This window comes from Hippocampus bargibanti, linkage group LG14, assembly GCF_051943395.1.
Source record: "Hippocampus bargibanti isolate YZ-2025 linkage group LG14, ASM5194339v1, whole genome shotgun sequence".
NCBI classification, from domain to species: Eukaryota; Metazoa; Chordata; class Actinopteri; order Syngnathiformes; family Syngnathidae; genus Hippocampus; species Hippocampus bargibanti.
Window position 1 is genome coordinate 15953966 of NC_142747.1, and position 20865 is coordinate 15974830.

General features: G+C 39.9%; 2 protein-coding genes across 2 annotated transcripts; both read right to left on the bottom strand.

Moving 5' to 3' along the window:
• Positions 1-1956: 1956 nt before the first annotated feature.
• On the bottom strand, positions 1957-15948 carry clptm1 (CLPTM1 regulator of GABA type A receptor forward trafficking). The gene is made up of 14 exons (XM_089014216.1): positions 15818-15948; positions 13063-13190; positions 10259-10382; positions 9930-10088; positions 9535-9652; positions 9337-9422; positions 7558-7678; positions 7217-7461; positions 5948-6041; positions 5678-5868; positions 5497-5592; positions 4536-4671; positions 3263-3430; positions 1957-2238 (listed from the first exon to the last, which is right to left on the bottom strand). Exons 1-14 carry the CDS (start codon positions 15866-15868, stop codon positions 2066-2068), a joined length of 1890 nt encoding a protein of 629 aa, XP_088870342.1. The 5' UTR covers positions 15869-15948; the 3' UTR covers positions 1957-2065.
• Positions 15949-17147: 1199 nt separating this feature from the next.
• tbcb (tubulin folding cofactor B) lies at positions 17148-20857 on the bottom strand. Its single transcript, XM_089013207.1, has 7 exons — positions 20704-20857; positions 20263-20407; positions 20030-20173; positions 19142-19238; positions 18808-18999; positions 17798-17870; positions 17148-17702 (listed from the first exon to the last, which is right to left on the bottom strand). The coding sequence occupies exons 2-7, from the start codon at positions 20380-20382 to the stop codon at positions 17588-17590; spliced, it is 741 nt and encodes a 246-aa protein (XP_088869333.1). The 5' UTR covers positions 20383-20407; positions 20704-20857; the 3' UTR covers positions 17148-17587.
• Positions 20858-20865: the final 8 nt, after the last annotated feature.

Sequence of the window (20865 nt, forward strand, 5' to 3'; positions counted from 1 at the left end):
ATATATACTAAATAAAATAGTTTTTTAAAGAAAAAATACACTTTGGCAATGTTAAGCAGTAAATTAGAAAGATATGAGAAAAAGGCCACCTATTGATAGAAATATCCATTCATTGTTTCACACCCTTTAAAGGACAACCGACACCATTTTGTTTCCTGGCATCAGAAAAATGTTATATAGCATCTAAAATACCCAAAACACGCAGGCTGATATTTTAGTCAAATGCAAAACACCAATAAAAATGACTTACTTAAAGTATCCCAAAATTACTTCAAAATGACCTCGCAGATGGCAAGTTTCAGGGTCCCGCCCCCTTGTTCGTGACGTCACGCCAGGACGTCTTGCCTTGATCTAGAATAAAAACAATGGTTTCAGATTCGGAGAAGATGCTTTTTTGTTACTCATCCAGTTATGAATATGATTCAAATAGTTCTGAAGAGAAAAGCATAAATGTTTGCAATCGATTAAAGAAGTCCTTCCGTGTCAATTCGAGCCGTCAGGACTCCCGTCAGCACAAGATGGGCCACGCTCCATGTGGGGATTTGTGTCAACTAAACAAATAGTAGTCTTGGTGCAACACCACGATTCACCATCTCGTTATGTGTACCTTCTTTCTCTGTCAACACGAAGTTTTCAGACCAAACAAAGTACCCAAAATGCTTTGTGTCGCTTTCTGTCAGGGGGCGTTCCTGACGTGACGTCACGCCAGAATCGTCAACAACTCAAAAACAAGACATCCTGAAATACGCCTGTGTAAGCTCTGTCGTACAGGAGTGGTCCATCGATGAAAAGGTTTCTTCAGCCGTCATCTGTACTTCTTCCTGAATATTCAGCGCGACTCTTAAAACGTACAATAAAGCTATATGCGGTGGAATCTTTGTAAAATACGCTCATAGAAGTCATTTGAAGAGATTTTACAAATTATGGACACAACTTGTCCGAGGCGTCGGATGTCCTTTAAAGTTAAGGAAAGTAGGAGTAAACGACAATCAACAAAGCATTACATAAATAAATGAATACACATGCACGAGCTCCCATGGACACTTGAGAAAAACTATTCAATATGTGCACATAAGATTACCGTAACTAAAAATAACTTGAGCACTCAATTTTTTTTTTTACTATAATCCCATCAACAAAATATTCTTGATCTTCTGTGAGTTGAGAAAAGAAAAATCTTAATGTAGACGTTTTCAATCACACAAGTTTTACTATAAACATGAATGCTGAAAATTCAATAACACAGAACCTTTTACGAGAGACGCACATCCCATCAGCATGAAAACAAGGGCGTGCATGTGAATTTCTTTGGAGTGTTTAACATGAAACACCCAGTCGGGCTGTTGCGGGTGTGTGGCACGGTTATTGGTGATATTAGATATTTGCAGATTCTTTAAACATTGGCAGTAATTAACAAGCTGAACTTCTGCACACGTTGGAGGCATCCCAAAAGAATGAGTCAGTCGGTGATGGGAAAATCAAAACTTATTGACAATATCAATATTTATATTAATACCAACAAGGCTGCCCAGTTTGGTCAATGAACAATTTGTTGAAAATGAAAGGTCATAGTCACGGTCCTTGTCGCTCATATCTTGTTGGGATTTTCCCGTTTTCCAGTTTAACTCCAACAACTATTTGTGACATGGAATGAAAATAAAAATCTTCACATGGGATATACACAGAGAAGTAATGTTTCACTTGGCCTCTTTCTTCCATGTATACAAAAAAAAACAAACTCAACACAACTGTCAGCCTCATTTCCAAGATACTGTACCCACCCAAAATCAAACAGAATACAGTACATCACGTTTTGTTTTACTTCACTTGGACTGAAAAAAAAAAAAGCAACAAGGCAGGGAAGAACAATTAAAATTTACCAAGTCTACAATGAAGATGATTCTCTGTGGATTCATACAGGAATCGAAGGGAACAGTTGGACTGCTTTTTTCTTAAGTGATGTCCGTGACAGCCAACCCTCCATCTGTCTGATTTCCACAAGTCCTCTTTACCCTGGCGCCAGGGAGACCAAACACGGGGGAGGCCAGGGTTGTCATCATCTGTCTTATTCGTTCTTTTTCTCGCTGTCTGGTTTTTCTGTGATGGCTGCCACATTGGCATCGGGTGCTGCTGTGTTATCCTGGTGCTGCTCCACCCCGCTGGTGCCGTATTCGTTGACCCTGTTGGGGTCCACTCGATAAATCCAGCGCTGGTACAGGTAGATGAAAAAGACGACATCTGCAAAGTAAGAAAATGTATTTTATAGATTTTTTTTTCAGATGTCATGGGCGGTGGTGCTGATCTCGGTGAGTGCAGAGGAGCAACAGACATATTCAGTTTATCATTCATGTCTGTATGCGGAGGCAGTTTTATGGGTACTACCAGTGTTTGAAATAACGTCTGCCCAGAGGCCCGGGGCGTACAACCTATACGTCGGGCGTCCAACTTTAAAAACGTCTCGGCCCGGGTGGCCGACAACTTCAAGAAAAAAAAAAAGAAGATTTTTTTCAAATCAAACGTTTGCTTTATTCAATAAAGCAAAAGCTACAGCTAAACCGCTACAAGCCACGTGGACTCCTCTTTCTAAGCGCCTTTCAAAACTCTCAAGTACACTTTACAGTCACTGTATAGTCCGAAGCACAAAACAGGCTTCTGATTGGCAGCCGTGCCGAGTATGCAAATTGCTAAACGAACGTTCGTTTGGAAATTTTCATACGGCACGGTGGCCAAAATTTGCATACTCGGCACGGTACCCAATCACAAGCCTGTTTCGTGCTTCGGACTATACCGTGACTGTAAAGTGTACATGAGAGTTTTGAAAGGCGCTTAGAAAGAGGAGTCCACGTGGCTTTTAGTAGACAACGCAACGCAAACATTGCATTGTGCTCCATGACGACAAACGACAACTGGAGCAAAATCTTCAGCAAGGGATATTTATCGATGAGAAGTTTTCGGACATTTCGCCTCCTATCCAAGAGGCTTCGTCAGCAAACTAGATAGGGATATTAACCATGAATTAAGCAAGGGGGCATTTGTGGTAGGTACTTCCTTAATTTAAAAAAATCCTTTATTCTTCGCAACATTTTTTTTTGCGCGATTCGTCATCTTATTGTTTCAAATTGTGAAAAATGGGGCAGACAACTTTTTGTCATGAGTTTCACTCACTGGTATTACCATGCATTCATAATACAAAGTGATATATGCCCAGCGGTACTATAAAGAAGGTCCTGTTAAGTTCATGATGATTTAAAAATAGAAGTACCGTCTCTGAGGCATCCTATCCTGTACATCATGGGCATCTTGATGACAAATGCAAACAAGTCATCAATGAACGTATTCAGCGCCTTGTATGTGAGCATCCTCCACGGGAGGTGGGCCACTGACTTCATTTTATAGTTGATAAATAACTGCGGCGTCATTGTGATGAAGCCTGAAATGAAAGGGAGAGAAAGGGGACAGAGAAAGGAAGACAGTGAGTGAGAGGCATCAAACACTTCACATCATTTTGTTGCAGACGTCTGACTCCTATTTAGAGTCACAGCATTCGTGGATACAGCGGGATTGGACATACAGTGATACATTGGCTTACAAACTTAATTGGTTCCCAGACAGAGTGTGTAAGGTGAAAAGTGTGTATCCCAAAAATTAATGTCCCATAGGAAACCATTAAAATGAGAATAATCCGTTCCCCGGTCCCCATAAAACATAATGTTCTACTTTCTAAGCCTTAAAACGACACAAAATATACCTTATTGTATGTATAATACATGTGCTATGGTATTATACTTAAAGAAATAAACTGTACTGTATATAATGATGAGGAACATAACCTTCTTTCACCATCTTGAGCAATGATCCCTTGTCGGTGCTTTCAACAGGACTCGTTTAAACTTTGATAGTTGAAAGGCAGGGTGTAGACTGCAAGGTTAAAATTCCCATCAATCAGGCTCCACAAATAATCCGCACTAGCCATCAGGTCAATTTGAAATGAAGAGGCAAGCAAGGGAACCAGCAATTAATGATGTTTCTAGCATGTGTGTCTGCTTGCATCTGTTGCAATATCATAACTTCCAAGATGTACAACCCAGAGCTCCTTGAGACACTTTATGCAAAAAGCTATCCATTCCATCAAGCCATCAACGACTATCACAAAGGTAAATAAAACGACTTTATTATATAGTACAGTTTTTTTCTTTAATTATAATACCGTAGCACATTTATTATACATAAAATAAGGTATGTTAAGGTATGTTCTTAGAAAATTAGAAAGTAGAAAATTATGTTTTATGGGGACCTGGGAACAAATTATTCTCATTTCAATGGTTTCCTATGGAAAATTAATTTTTAGGATACACTTTTTGCCTTACACACTGTGTCTGGGAACCAATTAAGTTCGTAAGCCAAGGTATCACTGTAGTCAATACAATAAATATTTGTGTTTCCCAATGGTAATTAACTATTTTTTATAATTTCATATGTAGCCGTGGCTAAAAAGGAAAACAAAATCATCAAAACAAGATATTACACTTACTCACCAAAGGTTAGCAAGAAGCCATAGAGCATGCTTAGTACCCATGAGTACCAGCCTTTATGTTCAACATACAATAAACTGTAAACGGCATAGCAGCCAAACAGGGGATAGAGAAGCCACGACAGGTACTTGAAGGCCATCTGTGTACAGAAGCAGTGGGATCAGGTAACAAACAAACATTCAGAAACAAAAATAATAATAATAAAGAAAAAAACAGTGTATCAAGTACAGTGATACCTTTGCTTATGAACTTAATTAGTTCCCAGACAGAGTGTGTAAAGCGAAAAGTGTGTATCCCAAAAATTAATTTCCCATAGGAAACCATTAAAATGAGAATAATCCGTTCCCAGGTCCCCATGAAACATAATTTTCTACTTTCTAATTTTCTAAGCCTTAAAACCACACAGAATATAGCTTATTTTATGTATAATAAATGTGCTATGGTATTATAATTAAAGAAATAAACTGTACTGTATATATTGATGAGGAACGTAACCTTCTTTAACCATCATGAGCAATGATCCCTTGTAGGTGCTTTCTATGTGATAATTTTATCTATCAAGTGTACAGATGGCTTGTGGGGGTTGTTTGTGGAGCCTGATTGATGGGATATTTTAACCTTGCAGTATACACTCTGCCTTTGAACTATCAAAGTTGAAACTCTCACTGTCGTCTGCCTGTTTCTTTAATGTTTAAACCACCTCCCCTCACTGCTTCGTTCTTGACCAATCACGTGGCTTTAACCAAAGACTGGGGGTGAGGAATAGAGGACAAAAACAGTCGGCAGCCATTTTGTTGTTCGCGAACGACACATCACTCATTGAGGCAGTTCTGCGTGTATCCCGAAAAAAGTTCGTATGCCAAGGTAAAATTTTCATAAATTTAACGTTCGTAACCCGAAAAGTTCGTAAGCCAAGGGGTTCGTAAACCAAGGTATCACTGTAATTCAGCAATGGTTGACTTACGTCGTCATAGATTTTGGTAGAAGACTGCACATATGTGGACTTGTCTTTGAACACAAGTCTTGGGATGAATCCTGCGATTTTATTCTCTCTATCCAACTACGGAAAGACAAAACACATTTTGATATCAAGAACATCGACATTTGTAAAATAAAATTTAAAAAAAACTGTGGTTTTGACTTACTTTGACATCCATGACCTTGGTGATTTTCCAGAGGTCGATAAGAAGGCTGATGAAGACGCTGACCTGTACCACAAAGTTAGTTTCGTTGTCGAGAATGTAAAGCAGCACCACCAAAGACTGGAACACGCCGAAGATAATGGAGCGCACGGAGAGGCCTTCCAAAGACTGTCTGCTGTTCCAGAACTGGATATCTTGGGGAAGGAACCATTAAGCATCCATTAAGAATGTGTCAAGACACACACATTGTGAGCATTGTTGGTGTGAATTTACCATTCTTAAAGGCCAGAAACTCAAAGATGCTATGCACAATGGAGACCACGATAGTGAGGCCCAGGAGGTACGGGTTGGTTTCCAGTAAGGCCACCTGTCAGAGATGTTTGTTTGAACGCTGTGAACAAAGGCTCGAACACAGGAAGATTGTCTTTTACTGTCTTCTTGATTTGAATCCCACACCCCTTGATGTCCCAAGCACCATCATCCATAAACCAACAGAACCAACTAAAATAGTATGATATTTTTAGTCAAATGCAAAACACAAATAAAAATGACTTAAAGTGTCCAAAATCTGAAAAAAATTGAGCTGCGAATTGGGCATTTTCAGAAAGTGCCGCCCCCAGTTCGGAACGTCACATCAAGACGTCTTGCATTGCTAATGAATCAAAACAATGGCTTCAGATTCGGAGAATATGCTTTCTTGTTACACATACAGTTATGAATATGATTCAAATAGTTCTGAAGAGGAAAGCATACATGTTTGCAATCGATTAAAGAATTTATTTCGTGCCGTTTTGAGGCAACATTGGGGGGAACTGTCTCACCCCAAAAAAAAAGGCACAAAATGGCGACCTCCTGTGGCCACCTCTGTTTCCACAGGCTGATAAATTCCTTATATGGAGCTTGGACGCCCTCTTCTGGCCTCCTGGCAGCTTTTGGGTGCAACACGAGGTCCCCAGACCAAACAGGTACAGCAAAATACATTGACATGATGGAAGGACCGCTACAATGCGTCTTTTTTTACGGTAAAGGGCGGTCCTTTAGTGACGTCACGTACGGACTCGTCACCAACTCAAAAACAAGACTTCCTGAATATTCAGCGCGAGTCTTAAAACGTAAAATATAGCTATATGCGGTGGAATCTTTGTAAAATACGCTCAGTAGAAGTCACTTGAAGCCATTTTACAAATTATGGACACAACTTCTCCGGAGACGTCGGTTGTCCTTTAATGGGTTGTCTTTCTATGAACTGATAGATTTGTAACTTGGCTAATGAGCTCTTCCTGTGAAGGAGTTTACGCAAGTCCTAAATTCCCCCCAAGGCCTGATCTCCTACCTGAGGATGACAGTCAGCCACATCAGATTGACCTCAGTTTTTTTGTGCTTCCATTGTGTGCCTTGTGTTTGCCCAACTAACCATACAACAGCATGAAACTTTGAAATATGATAACTTCTATTCTGTCTAGTCTCTATCACCACCTTTACAAAAATTAAACTTCGAAAGGTTGTTAGAGTTTAGGTTCCACAGTATTTCAATGACCCTACCTTAACAGAGTCCTTATCCTCATCAGACTGGTCGTAGGTGTCCTCGGGCAGAAAGTTCCACAGCGAGCGAGCGTTCTGGGCGGCGTAGAGTTGCCAGCGCCACAAGGACAGTGGGCAGTAGTTTAGGCGTAGCGGTAGGGTGGTCAAGGTATCATTGATGGGATAGTAGTCCTTCTGAAGGTTCCAGTAGTCATTGAAGTACACTATTGGGTAGTAGTCACCGCTCACCGCATCAAACTTCACATCTGGTGGAAGAAAGGGGAAGAGGAAATGTCACATTGCATCGCTGATCAACAATACAGCTGCAATATTTCACAATGAACTACAGAGGAGACATTTACGTTGGTCTAGCGGAGGTGGGACAGATCCCTTTACCCAGGCTGTGTGGTCATCCACCATGTTGATGGTGAGGTTGGGGTGCCAGTGAGAGATGATTTCGACTGGACCGTGGCTCTCTGCCCGCTGAAAGACAATGAAAGTGAAATGATGTGGAGAATGCACAAACTTGAACAATTACGGCTACCGAAAGCGCAAAACCATCTTGTAAAAACAGCGGGTTCCATCACGTCCACACTAAGCCTTTTTTGGAAGGGAGAACAAGCACTGGCCCTCTATGTTGATGATCAAAGTTTGAATCATCATTTTCTATTAAGTGTCTTTCTATTGCATTATTTAGACCTTAAAGGACAACCGACGTCACTTTTTTGTTTCTTAACTGAAATCAGAAAAGTGTTTTATAGCATCTAAAATACCCAAAACACGCAGTATGATATTTTTATTCAAATGCAAAACACCAATAAAAATGACTTAAAGTCCAAAATCTGCAAAAAAAAATTGAGCTGCGAATTGGGCATTTTCAGAAAGTCCCGCCCCCAGTTCGTGACATCACGCCAAGACGTCTTTCATTGCAAGTGAATCAAAACAACGATCTTCAGATTCAGAGAATATGCTTTCTTGTTACATCCAGTTATGAATATGATTCAAATAGTTCTGAAGAGGAATGCATACATGTTTGCAATCGATTAAAGGTCTTCTGGGTCGTTTCAATGGCTAAAAACTGATGTGTGGTGTCACAGAAAATGCAGAAGATGGCGGCAGAGCTCCGTGTGAGAAATGAATCAGCCCGTTTCCACAGGCTGATAAATTCCTTCCATGGAGCTTGGACGCCCTCTTCTGGCGGCCCAGACCAAACAAGTACAGCAAAATACATTGATGTGATGGAAGGACTGCTACAATGTGTCTTTTTTTTTCGGTCAGCATTCGGCATTTTTTTCGGCATTTCTTTAGTGACGTCATGTACGGACTCGTCACCAACTCAAAAACAAGACTTCCTGAATATTCAGCGCGAGTCTTAAAACGTAAAATATAGCTATATGCGGTGGAATCTTTGTAAAATACGCTCAGTAGAAGTCATTTGAAACCATTTTACAAATTATTGACACAACTTGTCCGGAGACGTCGGTTGTCCTTTAAGAATAAAATGTTTGGATGTACCGGCTATTGATTGATTTACTTATTTACTTATGTATTTACTTACTTATTTACTTATTTCCTTACATACTTATTTACTTACTCATGTACTTTTTACTTACTTATTCACTTATTTACTTAATCATTTCCTTACTATTTACGTACTTATTTACTGACGTACTTACTTATTTACGTAGTTACATATTTACTTAGTTACGTATTTACTTACGTATTACTTATTTATTTACTTATGTATTTACTTACTACTTACTTATGTATTTACTTACTTCCTTACTATATTAATTTACTTAGTAACGTATTTACTAACCTATTTACTAACTTATTTACTTACTTACTTATTTAGTACATATTAACTTACTTATTTACTTATTTCCTTACATAATTACTAACCTAATTACTAACTTATTTACTAACTTATTTACTAACCTATTCACATCAGAGATACTTAACTCATTTTCGAACTTATTTACTAACTATTTGTTTAGGCGGGTGAAATATAACTGAATATGTAACCGCTGACATTTACTGGGCCTGATATTTCAATATTGATCGTTTTCCCACGTGTGACCAAACTCGGGTGAGGATGCAGCTGTTGTCAAGCCAACACCGTCGTAAAAGCGCTGACCCACCTTGATCATCTCTGGATCTGCTTCCGTCTCCCCTGTAAGTAGATTTTTGGTCTTCATAAACTTCCTACGCTTGAATTTGTTCAGCACTGAAAAAGGCGAAAAAAATGGTCCGGTTAACGCAATATCACAACAACATAGATGTTGTTATTATATTATATTATTGTTATTGTTTCAAATCGGATTCGATCACAGGCTTACTTTGGGATGCGTGAACAGTTGCAAGTCTACGATACTGCCCTTTGCGCTTTGGGTCTGGGTACAGCCCACTTTTTGTGAAGTAGATGTGTATATAGAGGGAGCCGTTCTGCTGCACCGCCTACAAGTCAACAGAGGTGCGCAGTTCATCAGAAAGTGCTTCCATTTCACCTTTCGCGAGTTGATAATTGTGGTCTTGGAGCTCACAAATCCACCAATTTACAGTTTTATTCCGGAACTCATTAGCTACAAAAGTCACATTTTGTGTTTAGGTCATCTAAGGTTCATGATGTTGACGATCAATTATTGTTTGTATTGTTGCAGACCACAGGATATAAAATCAATCCAAAGCGTTTTGCTGAAATATTTTCCCGAACACGACATCCAGTTGTCTTCACCTCTGGGATCTCCATCTCCTTATAGTGCTCATAGCAGCCGTCTCCGTTCTCCCCCGTGGACCAGTCTCCGTAGACGAGATCCCGGTGGAACCAGAAGAGAGAATGTGTGTTGTTGAAGTCAGTGAACACCTCCTCTTGGGAGATATACACATACATATCCTGCAGGCAGAGCGGGGAAAATAAGGGTGTTTAGAGGCATAGGGGGACTGTTTTGACTCTTTGGTGTTCACATGCAAGTGACGAGGGCTTATCAAATTAAATGTTTCATATTTTAATTAGATGACAATGACTCCAAAGACATAATGATATCAATAATAAAATAATAATACCATGAGTGTGTCCTTGGTGAAGAGGTTCCTGCTGGGCACTCTGGGTGCACCGGCTGGTGTGTTGGGGTCTGGAGTGGAGGGGCCTCGACGGAACCAGCTACTGATTGCCCAGATGATAAAAATTCTAGAGGAACATAGTTTAACAGTGTTTAGAGCAGTTCTGAGAAAACAACGGGATTTGACTGCAGTGCAATTCTAAACAGAAAGAATGCAGAGAAAGGCAGGGAAAATAATTCACAAATAATTGCTCATAATAATGAGCGGTTTCGCCTTTTTGGCAGCACAAATATATCAGCACTGTTTTTGATTTGGGAGGCATGTCGGTGCTATCCTCTTATCTAAAAGTGCTTCATAAAACAAAGTGTGCAAAAAGTACTTAAGATTGAATGACTGTCTGTGTCTTTTGTCGCATTATTTACTGGTATTTAGTTTTTTGTCGTTGTTTTGACTTCAAGATGGCGCCGTGAGAGTGGCTGGCTTTACAGCAGCTCATGTATTTTGTTATTCTACTTCTTCCTTTCCTTTCCTCTTCCTTTCATCACTTTGCCGCCGGGAAATGTAATTTTTTTCCACTGCGAGATTAAGAAAAGGCTAATCCAATCCAATTATAAATGAACTTTGATTATGTTTAGGTATGGCAGGGTTTTACAAAAATGGCCTGGTACATGACATTCCACTTCAATGGCGATGACAAGCGTATACCACGGACTTGTAAAACAAGTATCCCACTTATCTGATTAACAGCTTTTCATTATGACCATTTTTCTTTTTAAACCGCAGGAAAAAAACCGTGACAAGGAAAATGAAAAGGCGGTACATATTGTTTGTTATTCAAAATATACACACTGGAAAAACCATAAAGAATTTGATTAACAAATCTCGAGAGACTGCGTGAGTGCACTTCTAAAGGTTTCACAAAATAGTTCAGCGTTAAAATTAATTTATTTATTATCTCATTCACGAATTTATTCGGGAATTGAAAATATGACGTACAAGGATGCTACAGCTGCGTGTTTGCTTTCAACATTTAGCTTGTAGTCGACGTGCACATTCCACCATGATGTCCCTGATCCACTGGTGGAAAGACGCTTTGATCGTCTCCTCTTTCATCTAGAACTGCTTCATGTCATCACAAAGAGGGTACAGCAAGTCCTGAAGAATGAATGTCTCTCTGTGTCTTTGTTTTGTCATATTGTCTCTATGCTGTCATATTATTTGTTATTTAGTTTTTTTTGTTCTTTTGACTTCAAGATGGCGCCGCGAGAGTGGCTGCCTTTCCAGCAGCTCATGTATTTTGTTTTTCTACTTTCATTCCTTTCATCACTTTGCTGCTGTGAAATGTAAATTTCTCCACTGTGAGACTAATAAAGGCATATCCAATCCAATCCAAGGCCATTCCCGAATTTGTTGTTTCCTTTCCAAAAGGGGGCAGCATTTCCCTTTTTCCATGTTAACGCTTTGTTCGAGCTTCAGATGTTGTTAAAGCGCTATATATAAACCAATATATATGTATTGCAGTGTATTTTGGAGAGCCGCCCTCATTTCACGCTCATATAACTCCAGACCCAAAAATTGTAGGAATTCACTTGTTTTTCTGATGGAAGAAGAGAGTCTAAGGTACTTTGAATGTTTATGTATTCTTAAAACTCAATATTCTGTGGATCCTGGAATTCGAGTGACAATGACAAAAACTCTGGCACCGGAGTGGACACATTTTACACGTCTGGCAGTAAATGAGTTAATTGGGGGGGGGGGGTCTCCAAAACGCAATCACATCTCCCATTTATAAGCAAACAGTGGAGAAAACAAGCTTTTGGGGGAAAAGAAACCATTCAGGCAGAGTAGTGGTATGTTTTTTTTTCTTTTGTTGTACTTCAAACTGTAACAACCCACAACCAGAGAGGAAAGTTGTGGGTTAATCTCTTTCCTTTAAAGGACAACCGACGCCTCGGGACAAGTTGTGTCCATAATTTGTAAAATCACTTCAAATGACTTCTACTGAGCGTATTTTACAAAGATTCCGCCGCATATAGCTATATTTTACGTTTTAAGACTCGCACTGAATATTCAGGAAGTCTTGGTTTCGAGTTGGTGACGATTCTTGATGTGACGTCACGTCACGAACGCCCCTCAACAAGAAAGCGACACACAATGCATTTTGGGTACTTTGTTTGGTCTGAAAACATCGTGTTGATGGCGAAATTAGAAGGAAAATATATAAATAACGAGATGGTGAATCGTTGTGTGTTGCACCAAGACTACTATTTGATACTAGTTGACACAAATTCCCAGCAGACAAATAATCCCATTTCCAACGGAGCTTGTGCGCCATCTTCTGCATTTTCTGGGTGCTTACATTGCTGTTATTGACGGCTCGGATATGGGAGGACTCCTTTAATCGATTGCAAACATTTATGCTTTCCTCTTCAGAACTATTTGAATCATATTCATAACTGGATGAGTAACAAGAAAGCATCTTTTCCGAATCTGAAGCCATTGTTTTGATTATAGAGCAAGGCAAGACGTCCAGGTGTGACGTCATGAACAAGGGGGCGGGACCTTCTGAAACTCACCATCTCCGAGGTCCTTTTGAAGTAGTTTTGGGACACTTTAACTCATTTTTATTTGTGTTTTGCATTTGACTAAAAATATCATCCTGCGTGTTTTGGGTATTTTAGATGCTATAAAACGTGTTTCTGATGTCAGTTAGGAAACAAAAAAATGATGTCGGTTGTCCTTTAAATAAGACCAAAATTGTTGTCCTTAAATGATCTTAAAATATTTATACATTATGTCTTCTGTACCTAAAGAGCACCCCTTTAATGACCTGCCAGGCATTTGGCGCTTGTTGTTGCTGTTGGGGGTTCTGTGGATTTTCGGTCGTCTGTACTGTATGTCCATCTGTTGTCGCGGCACTTCCGTTACTGCTAACCTGCATCACAGAGAACAAGGAAGGGAAAAAAAGCTACTGAAAATATACTGAGATTGCTATCGAATTGTCATTTCCCGGAGGGATGTTTCTTTGAACGAATTTGTCAGCAATTTTAACTTCATTCACTTACTCTATGTAAAATCAACTCATCATCCCATTGAGTGAAACCGTTCCGCTTCAAAATTGAACCACCTTGAATTGTCTCCACATAATAGCTGATTATCGCTTTGACGATCTACAATGACTTTACAACATTATGGTTTCAAAAACTGCAAATACAAGCGTGATACTGAACAAAAACTGAGTTGTCCACCACAACAAACAAGGCCACTTTTCTATTCAAGCGACACAATAGAGCACATGCGAAGTCATGGGACCCATTTGCTATCTCAAAGTTTAATCTTCCTCTTTGTTTTCAACACATGAGAGAGACAAAAGCCAAGGGGACATGCGACATGGTAGTTAGATTGATGCAGTATATTGTTACTGAGTCAAGTAAGGGTATTAAAGGTCTGAAGCAAAGTCACAGAGTCATCATCTATAATATTTTATGGCCCTCAAGTGGCACAAATAGATTTTGGTTTTGACTTTTGACGCCATGACGTCACTTATACACGAGATTTCACCAATAGGCTTCAGAACAAATGCACTCGCATAGACAGGAGCCCACAGGCATCTGTAGTTCAATCTAGACAATAAATAACCCATTTCCATAAATTACGCCGCGAGGATTAACAATTAACGAGTTGAGTAACAACGCTCTTGTAATGGTGAATGCACTTGACAAAAGCACTTTTCTATTTCAGTACGATGGTGACATTTAGAAACAGGGGAAATGTGGGTTTAATTGTTTGCAACAAAGGTGACGTGACACACTAAACAGTACCGAACAAACTACCAGAAAAGACTGTCAACTGATTTAGTAAAAATACAGTTATGCATAAATTGAATGATCAAACTAAAATACATAATGCAAATAACTGAAATAATCTACTCCAATTCACGTAGTTCATGATACTGTATCATTGGGGAGACTTCAAGCTTTAATCTGAGCGCAGAATAGACCAGACAAGTTTTTCCTCCAGGGTGACGACTGCTTTTTTTTCTGATTAGCTGCAATGGTCATCACGAAACGCACGAGTCATAACTAGCCAGCAGCTCTTTAGTTCTAAAAGTGGACATTAGCCGAATTTACCAAAGCCACTGAGAACTAGTCCATTTAAGTCATTTAAAGTGCACAAAAAAACACAAATTTCAATATTGGAGTAAACGGAATTTCACAATTCTTCCAAATCACCTGTGCTGAATTTGAGTGTAATTTCCGTACACGGAGCTGCCCCAAAGAGTGATGTGTCGTTCGCGAACGAGCCCATTCTAACAACAAAATGGCAGCCGACTGTTTTTGTCCTCTATTCCCTGCCCCAAGTCTTTGGTTACAGCCACGTGATTGGTCAAGAACGCAGCAGTGAGGGAGGGTGGTTTAAACATTAAAGAGACAGGCAGACAACAGCGAGAGTTTTAACTTTGATAGTTCAAAGGCAGAGTGTAGACTGCAAGGTTAAAATATCCCATCAATCAGGCTCCACAAACCACCCGCACGAGCCATCTGTACACTTGATGCAAAAAGCTATCAACCCAGTGAAACAGAACACAATTGATGAAGAAATAGATAAAATTATCACAGAGAAAGCACCTATAAGGGATCATTCCTCAAGATGGTGAAAGGTTACGTTCCTCATCAAGTGTTTAATGCTGATGAAACCGGCCATTCCATCAAGCCATCAACGACCATCAAAAAGGTAAATAAAACTACTTTATTATACAGTACAGTTTATTTCTTTAATTATAATACCATAGCACATTTATTATAATAAAATAAGGTATATTTTGTGTAGTTTTAAGGCTTAGAAAATTAGAAAGTAGAAAATTATGTTTTATGGGGAGCTCAGAACGGATTATTCTCATTGTAATGGTTTCCTATGGGAAATTATTTTTTGGGATACACACTTTTCGCCTTACACACTGTCTGAGAACAAATTAAATTCGTAAACCAAGGTCTCACTGTACATTGCGAAATCCCCCCCCCCCCCCCCAAACAATATTTTTCAAAACATTAAAATCTGAGGACAACCAAAGGTTCTCAAAATACACATTTCCAGAATGCTAATAAACACCCACAAAATACATGCTCCCGATTTCTATTGCGAGTATAACTTTAAACCACTCTCAACTCAAATGAATGAACGATGCCACTGACGAAGGTGACGTGTGCAGACCGTCCTGAGTTTGTGTGGTTCTCTAGTCCGAGGCCTTGTGTTAGCTAACTGACACCGGTAAGCTAGTTAGCCACGAGCGGGGAGAAATGTGTTCATAGACACCGATCGTCTTGTACGCCAACGGCGTGAATTTATCAGTACGACCACCGGAGGAAGGATGAGGTGGAAAACGAGGGAGATGAGAGAGAGAGAGACGCATTTCGAAAGGAACCGGCACTGATAAACGTCACTCGAACGCTTGAAACGGCAGCGCCGTGTCACTTGACAACGTGAGGCAAAAACAAATTTGCTGTCACTGAAATCAAAAACAAAAACAAAAACGATTGTCAATGTGGGAACCGCTGAAATTACCTCGCCATTGCTGGCGGCCGCTATACTCGCCTGGCTCTCCTGGGTCGCCATCTTTCCTTGTCTCTGTCAGGCACACAAGCACGCGATTCCCTCGCGGGGAAATCTCGCGAGAGGAACGTCACCTGTACGGCGTGGCCGCGGCCAATGACGAGGATAAAGGACAGCGGAAGCCCCCGCCTGTTTTACGTATATTGTGACATTCGGTAATTTTCTTCTGAGTTTGTTCACGTTTTATCGAGGAACATATTGTCAAATATTTTTTTCTAACTACTGTAGGAGTTAGTGCCCGTCTTTCAAACTAATTAGACATAAAATATTTGTAGCCATAATCACCTATTTTGAAACACTTTAATTTGAAAGTTTGTCACAATCAGAGTATTCAAACCATTAAACTGAAATGTTATGATGGGATCTTTGCACGACTACTCTTTTTTTATCCTTGACGCTCAGTATTTTAATAACTACCAGAAAACTGCGTTCTGAGTTAAACAATTTGATACCAGAAATATTGAGGCACATCAATGGAGCATTGCTGTGCCAAAATGCAAGGTCTTAATCTGTTCAAAAGGGCATTTTATTCTTCTACTGTCTTGGCGACCCTGTGGCGTCACGCGGAAGTGCGCCTTTCATGTCTGTCAAGCCATTTGATCTCCTTGATGTGCGTCCCAGCCTGACGCATTTCCCACGCATGAAAATGGGTATATAAGTAGCCGTCGCGGGACAGAAAGAATCAAGTCACGGCACCGAAGAATGACTAGCTCGACTCCACGCTACGATCAAGCTCTGCGTGTTACCTGCCTGGGAGATCTGCCAATGAACCTACTTACAAATAAAGAGAAACATCAAACTCTTTAACCCTGTGGCGTCACACGTGACACAAGATCTGGCAACGAACCTACTTACGATTAAAGAGAAACATCCAACTCTTTATTAAAAGGGCATTTTACTCTTCTACTGTCTTGGCGACCCATCCAAATGAGGACTGATAACTGAAATCAATCAATACTATCCTAGCGACCCATCCACGTGACAATGATAACTGAAATCAATCAATATGTTCCGAGGGTATCATATAGTGAAGCCAAGTAACAGCAAGAAAAAGGTTCCCTATTAGTCTTCGCTATTAGTTATTCAGTTAAAACGTCTGTGTAAACTCTGTCGTACAGCAGTGGTCCATCGATGAAAAGATTTTTCAGCCGTCATCTGTACTTCTTTGAAGGTGTCGGACGCTTCGCTTATCCAAGAAACTTCGTCAGCAAAAATTCAGTTAAATGTATGATTTCCATTGCAAAAGTTCAAATAAACCCATAACACGTTGCGAGTGCAAACATTTTCAATGGCAGGAATTTTATTAATATAAAAATAAGAGGAAATCCAGTATGTATCTACACGAAGAATTGATGGAATTGCTTAACAAACAAATACACATACATACACACGATTGCACATATAGTATGTCGAGAATACCTATTTCATACCCACTGGCATGGAGCGAAGGACAATAAAGGTTATTTTGTTCTAATGATGTGATTTGACGGGTACATCAGAAGCACAAGAATCCCATGCGCAACCATATCCTGCATAATCAGGAACATATGGTATAGGCCTTTGTTATTTTGGCTGTATTGGCAAGACTATTGACGAGAACTTCAATCTTCAAAAATAAAAAGTCACGTCAAACACATGATTATGGTTCATGCCTTCTTAAAAAAAACAAAGTAAACAGGTTATCAATTGTTTTTGTATCATATCGTCTGTCACTTCAAAGTCCTACATCTCATCTAAACCATAATCCTCCTCTGGAAAGTCTCCCACAGTCACATTCAGCGGCTTTACGAACGCCCCGTAGTTCTTCTCGCACTCAAAGTAGCGCTTCCCTTCGCAACTGTGATGAAATAAAAAACAAATGGAAAATAGTCAGAGAACAACAAAATAAAAACAAAGCAAGCGTGTTAAATGTGTGCAGAAAGGCACCCCAACCTGCCATCGTTCTTCCCCAATGGCTCGTCATACTTGACGCCTACCCAATGGCCTGGTTTGAAATCTGTTGTGCCTGTAAAGACCACAAGCAAAAAAAAATGTTCACAATATGCGAATTTTCAAAAAAATAAACCTTTATTGAGCTTATAGATAGCAAATATAGGTAGCTACCTAGATATCCAGCAAGCTAGCTAATATATATCAAATAGATAGCTAGCTAGATAGCCAGCGAGATAGCTCAAGTGAGCAACATAATGTAAGAGAGCCACCTAGCTGCATCATGTTTCTGTTTTGCGTGTTGAATAGCTAGCAAGCTAGATAGCTAGCTAGTTAGATAGCTAATAGACAGCAAATAGATCGCTAACTAAATAGCCAGCTAGTTAGTTAGATAGCTAAATTGTTGCTGATCATCATTTAAAAAAAACTTTATTTAGCTTATAGATAGCAAATATATACAGTAGCTAGCTAGATAGCCAGCTAGCTAGCTAATAGATAGCAAATAGATAGCTAGCTAGGTACCCAGCTAGATTGCTAGCTAGATAGCCAGCTCGATAGCTCAAGTGAGCAACATAATGTAAGATACCCACCTAGCTGTGTCATGTTTTCTGTTTTGCGTGTTGAATAGCTAGCCAGCTAGATACCTAATGGCTAGATAGCTAGCCAGCTAGACGGCTAATAGAGAGCCAGCTAGATAGCTAATAGATAGCCAGCCAAATAGCTAGCGAGCTATCTAGATAGCTAATAAATAGCAAACAGAAAGCAAATGAAGTGCTAGCTATGTAGCCAGCCAAATAGCCAGATAGCTAGCTAGATAGCCAGTGAGATAGATAGCTGAATAGCTAGGTAAATAAAAAGTAGTGAAGAGAGGAAACTTTTAGATTTCCAACAGAAGGAGAATCTTATAGGATATATCAGACAGAGGTCAGGTGTTTGACATCCTTGGTCGAGAAGGGGCAAAATCATGATTAAAAACAGTTTTTGAGTGTCTTGACGTGTCGATCAAATCTTACCAACATACATGACCGTGCCAAGTTTTGTGGGCTGTCCAGGGACTTGGACTTGGCATCTGCTGCCTACGGAAATGGATTCAGCGGCTGCTTGCTGCTCCTGCTCCCTCGCGATGCTCTCCGCTTTCTTCTTGGCCATCTCCTCCTCATTATAACGGCCGAGGCACTGCTTCTTCAAGAATGATCTCGCCGTTTCTAAAGTGGACAGACAGCCGTGGAGGTTAAAGTTTTGATCAACCGTTCTGGCGCCGATAGCGATCTTTTTATTAAAAAAAAAAAAAAAAAAAAAGAAGATATCTCGGTATGATATCTGTTTTTAAAAACAAAGTTGACTTGCCTGGTCTATTTTCATAAGCCTCATCTGACAGAACAAACTTCTCCACTTGGGTGACGTCAGTAAACTCTCCCAACTGGCCCCCACTTCGATCGATAACCTGAAAAGGGTAATGAGATAGAGCAGGGGTCGGGAACGTTTTTTAGAAATGTTTTTCAGTGAGAGCCTCACACACGCAAACACGCACGCGCGGCCACTTTTCAACAAAATGTCAGAATACATTATTTAACATAACTTTGTGATAGAACTCACCATTAACATGAATGGTTTCCTGTTCCCCGTATTGGTAAAAATCTAACCAAACGATACGAATGAAAGTTAAACTGGCCCAGTCCATTCGCAAAGTTACTGCTAGCTAGCCTGCACACGACTCATTAGCTTCCACACTTGCTTTCTGCTGTCTCTCGCAGAAGTTTATTGATGCTAACGTTAGCATGGGGCTTGTCAAAGTGCCACAGACATTCGACTGTTCCATTAATGGCATTGTTTCATTGCAAATTAGAATCAACGGCCAACGTCTGCATAAAATATCAGACCTTCAAAATAAAAGCATACAGTGTAAGGATGGTTTCCCCACAGGTTATTATGCTAACGTAGTGACTTTAGGTAACAGTCACAATTATTAAACATGCAGAAAATAGCTTGAGTGCTACTGCAACATAGATTAGTGTGTCAGAGTAATGTGCGTAAAGAAAATGTGGTGAAAAACTGTGCTTATACTATTTCTTTCACTGCCTTTTCACAGGATGTTCCGCCAAAGCTGCTTTACCTTGTCTAAATGTTGCCGATCAGCCCAGGAGGGTTCAAACTCTCTATCCTGTTTTCTTTCTCTGTTTGTCCTCTACTCTGTTTCTCCATCTCAATCACCGAAACGAAAGCACCACCTCGTACATGTATTCTGCAGTCATCATCCACAGGATAAGAGCCCAGCAAAGCGTTGTCGTCATCCAGCTTCTGCAACAATTTGTCTGACGTGCTGAATAATTCCAGATCCATGCTAGAGGCAGGAGCACCTACAACCATCTCCAGTTTCCCCTTTTAAATAGATGAAGGAAAAAAATATACTAGTACCTTTAGAAACAGTTGGGGATGGTGTTAGGTGAATCTTAATAAATAAGACTTACCTTCAGCTCTGCAATGGAGATTCCTCTATCAAACCTTCGCTTCACCTCAAAGGCGGATATGGTGGTCGTAAGGCGCACATTAACAGTGGGATTGGTAATAACACTTATAGAATCATCCATCTTTTTGACTGCTTGGCCACGGAAGCTGTTTGACAAGATAGAAAATTGTTAAAATTGCGAAAATTTTTACATGCAGCCACAACAGCAATCTAATGTGAGACTTAATAGGAAACCAAAAGATGTATACATCGAAAAAACTACCAGTGAATTTTGATAACTATTCGAAGTATCAATTTCACCCAATGAAGTAAAAAAACACATCGTATAGATTTACTTAGTAAATTACTAGCAAAACACAAGACGCGTTAGCTGCTTGGGTGGCTAACATCGGCAACAGACTGAAGAAGCACTAATTGTGTCATTTTAAGAATAGATACTTACAAATATGTTTCTTTTGAGGAAAACCGAAGTTTAGTAGAAGAGTAGACCAAAACTGATGAATATGTGGGTCACGTTGATATTTTTTTCCAAAGCGATGTCAGGTCCTGCTGGTATTTGGTGGTACTCTACTGGGTTGAAATGATGTTCCGGGTTCCATGGTTA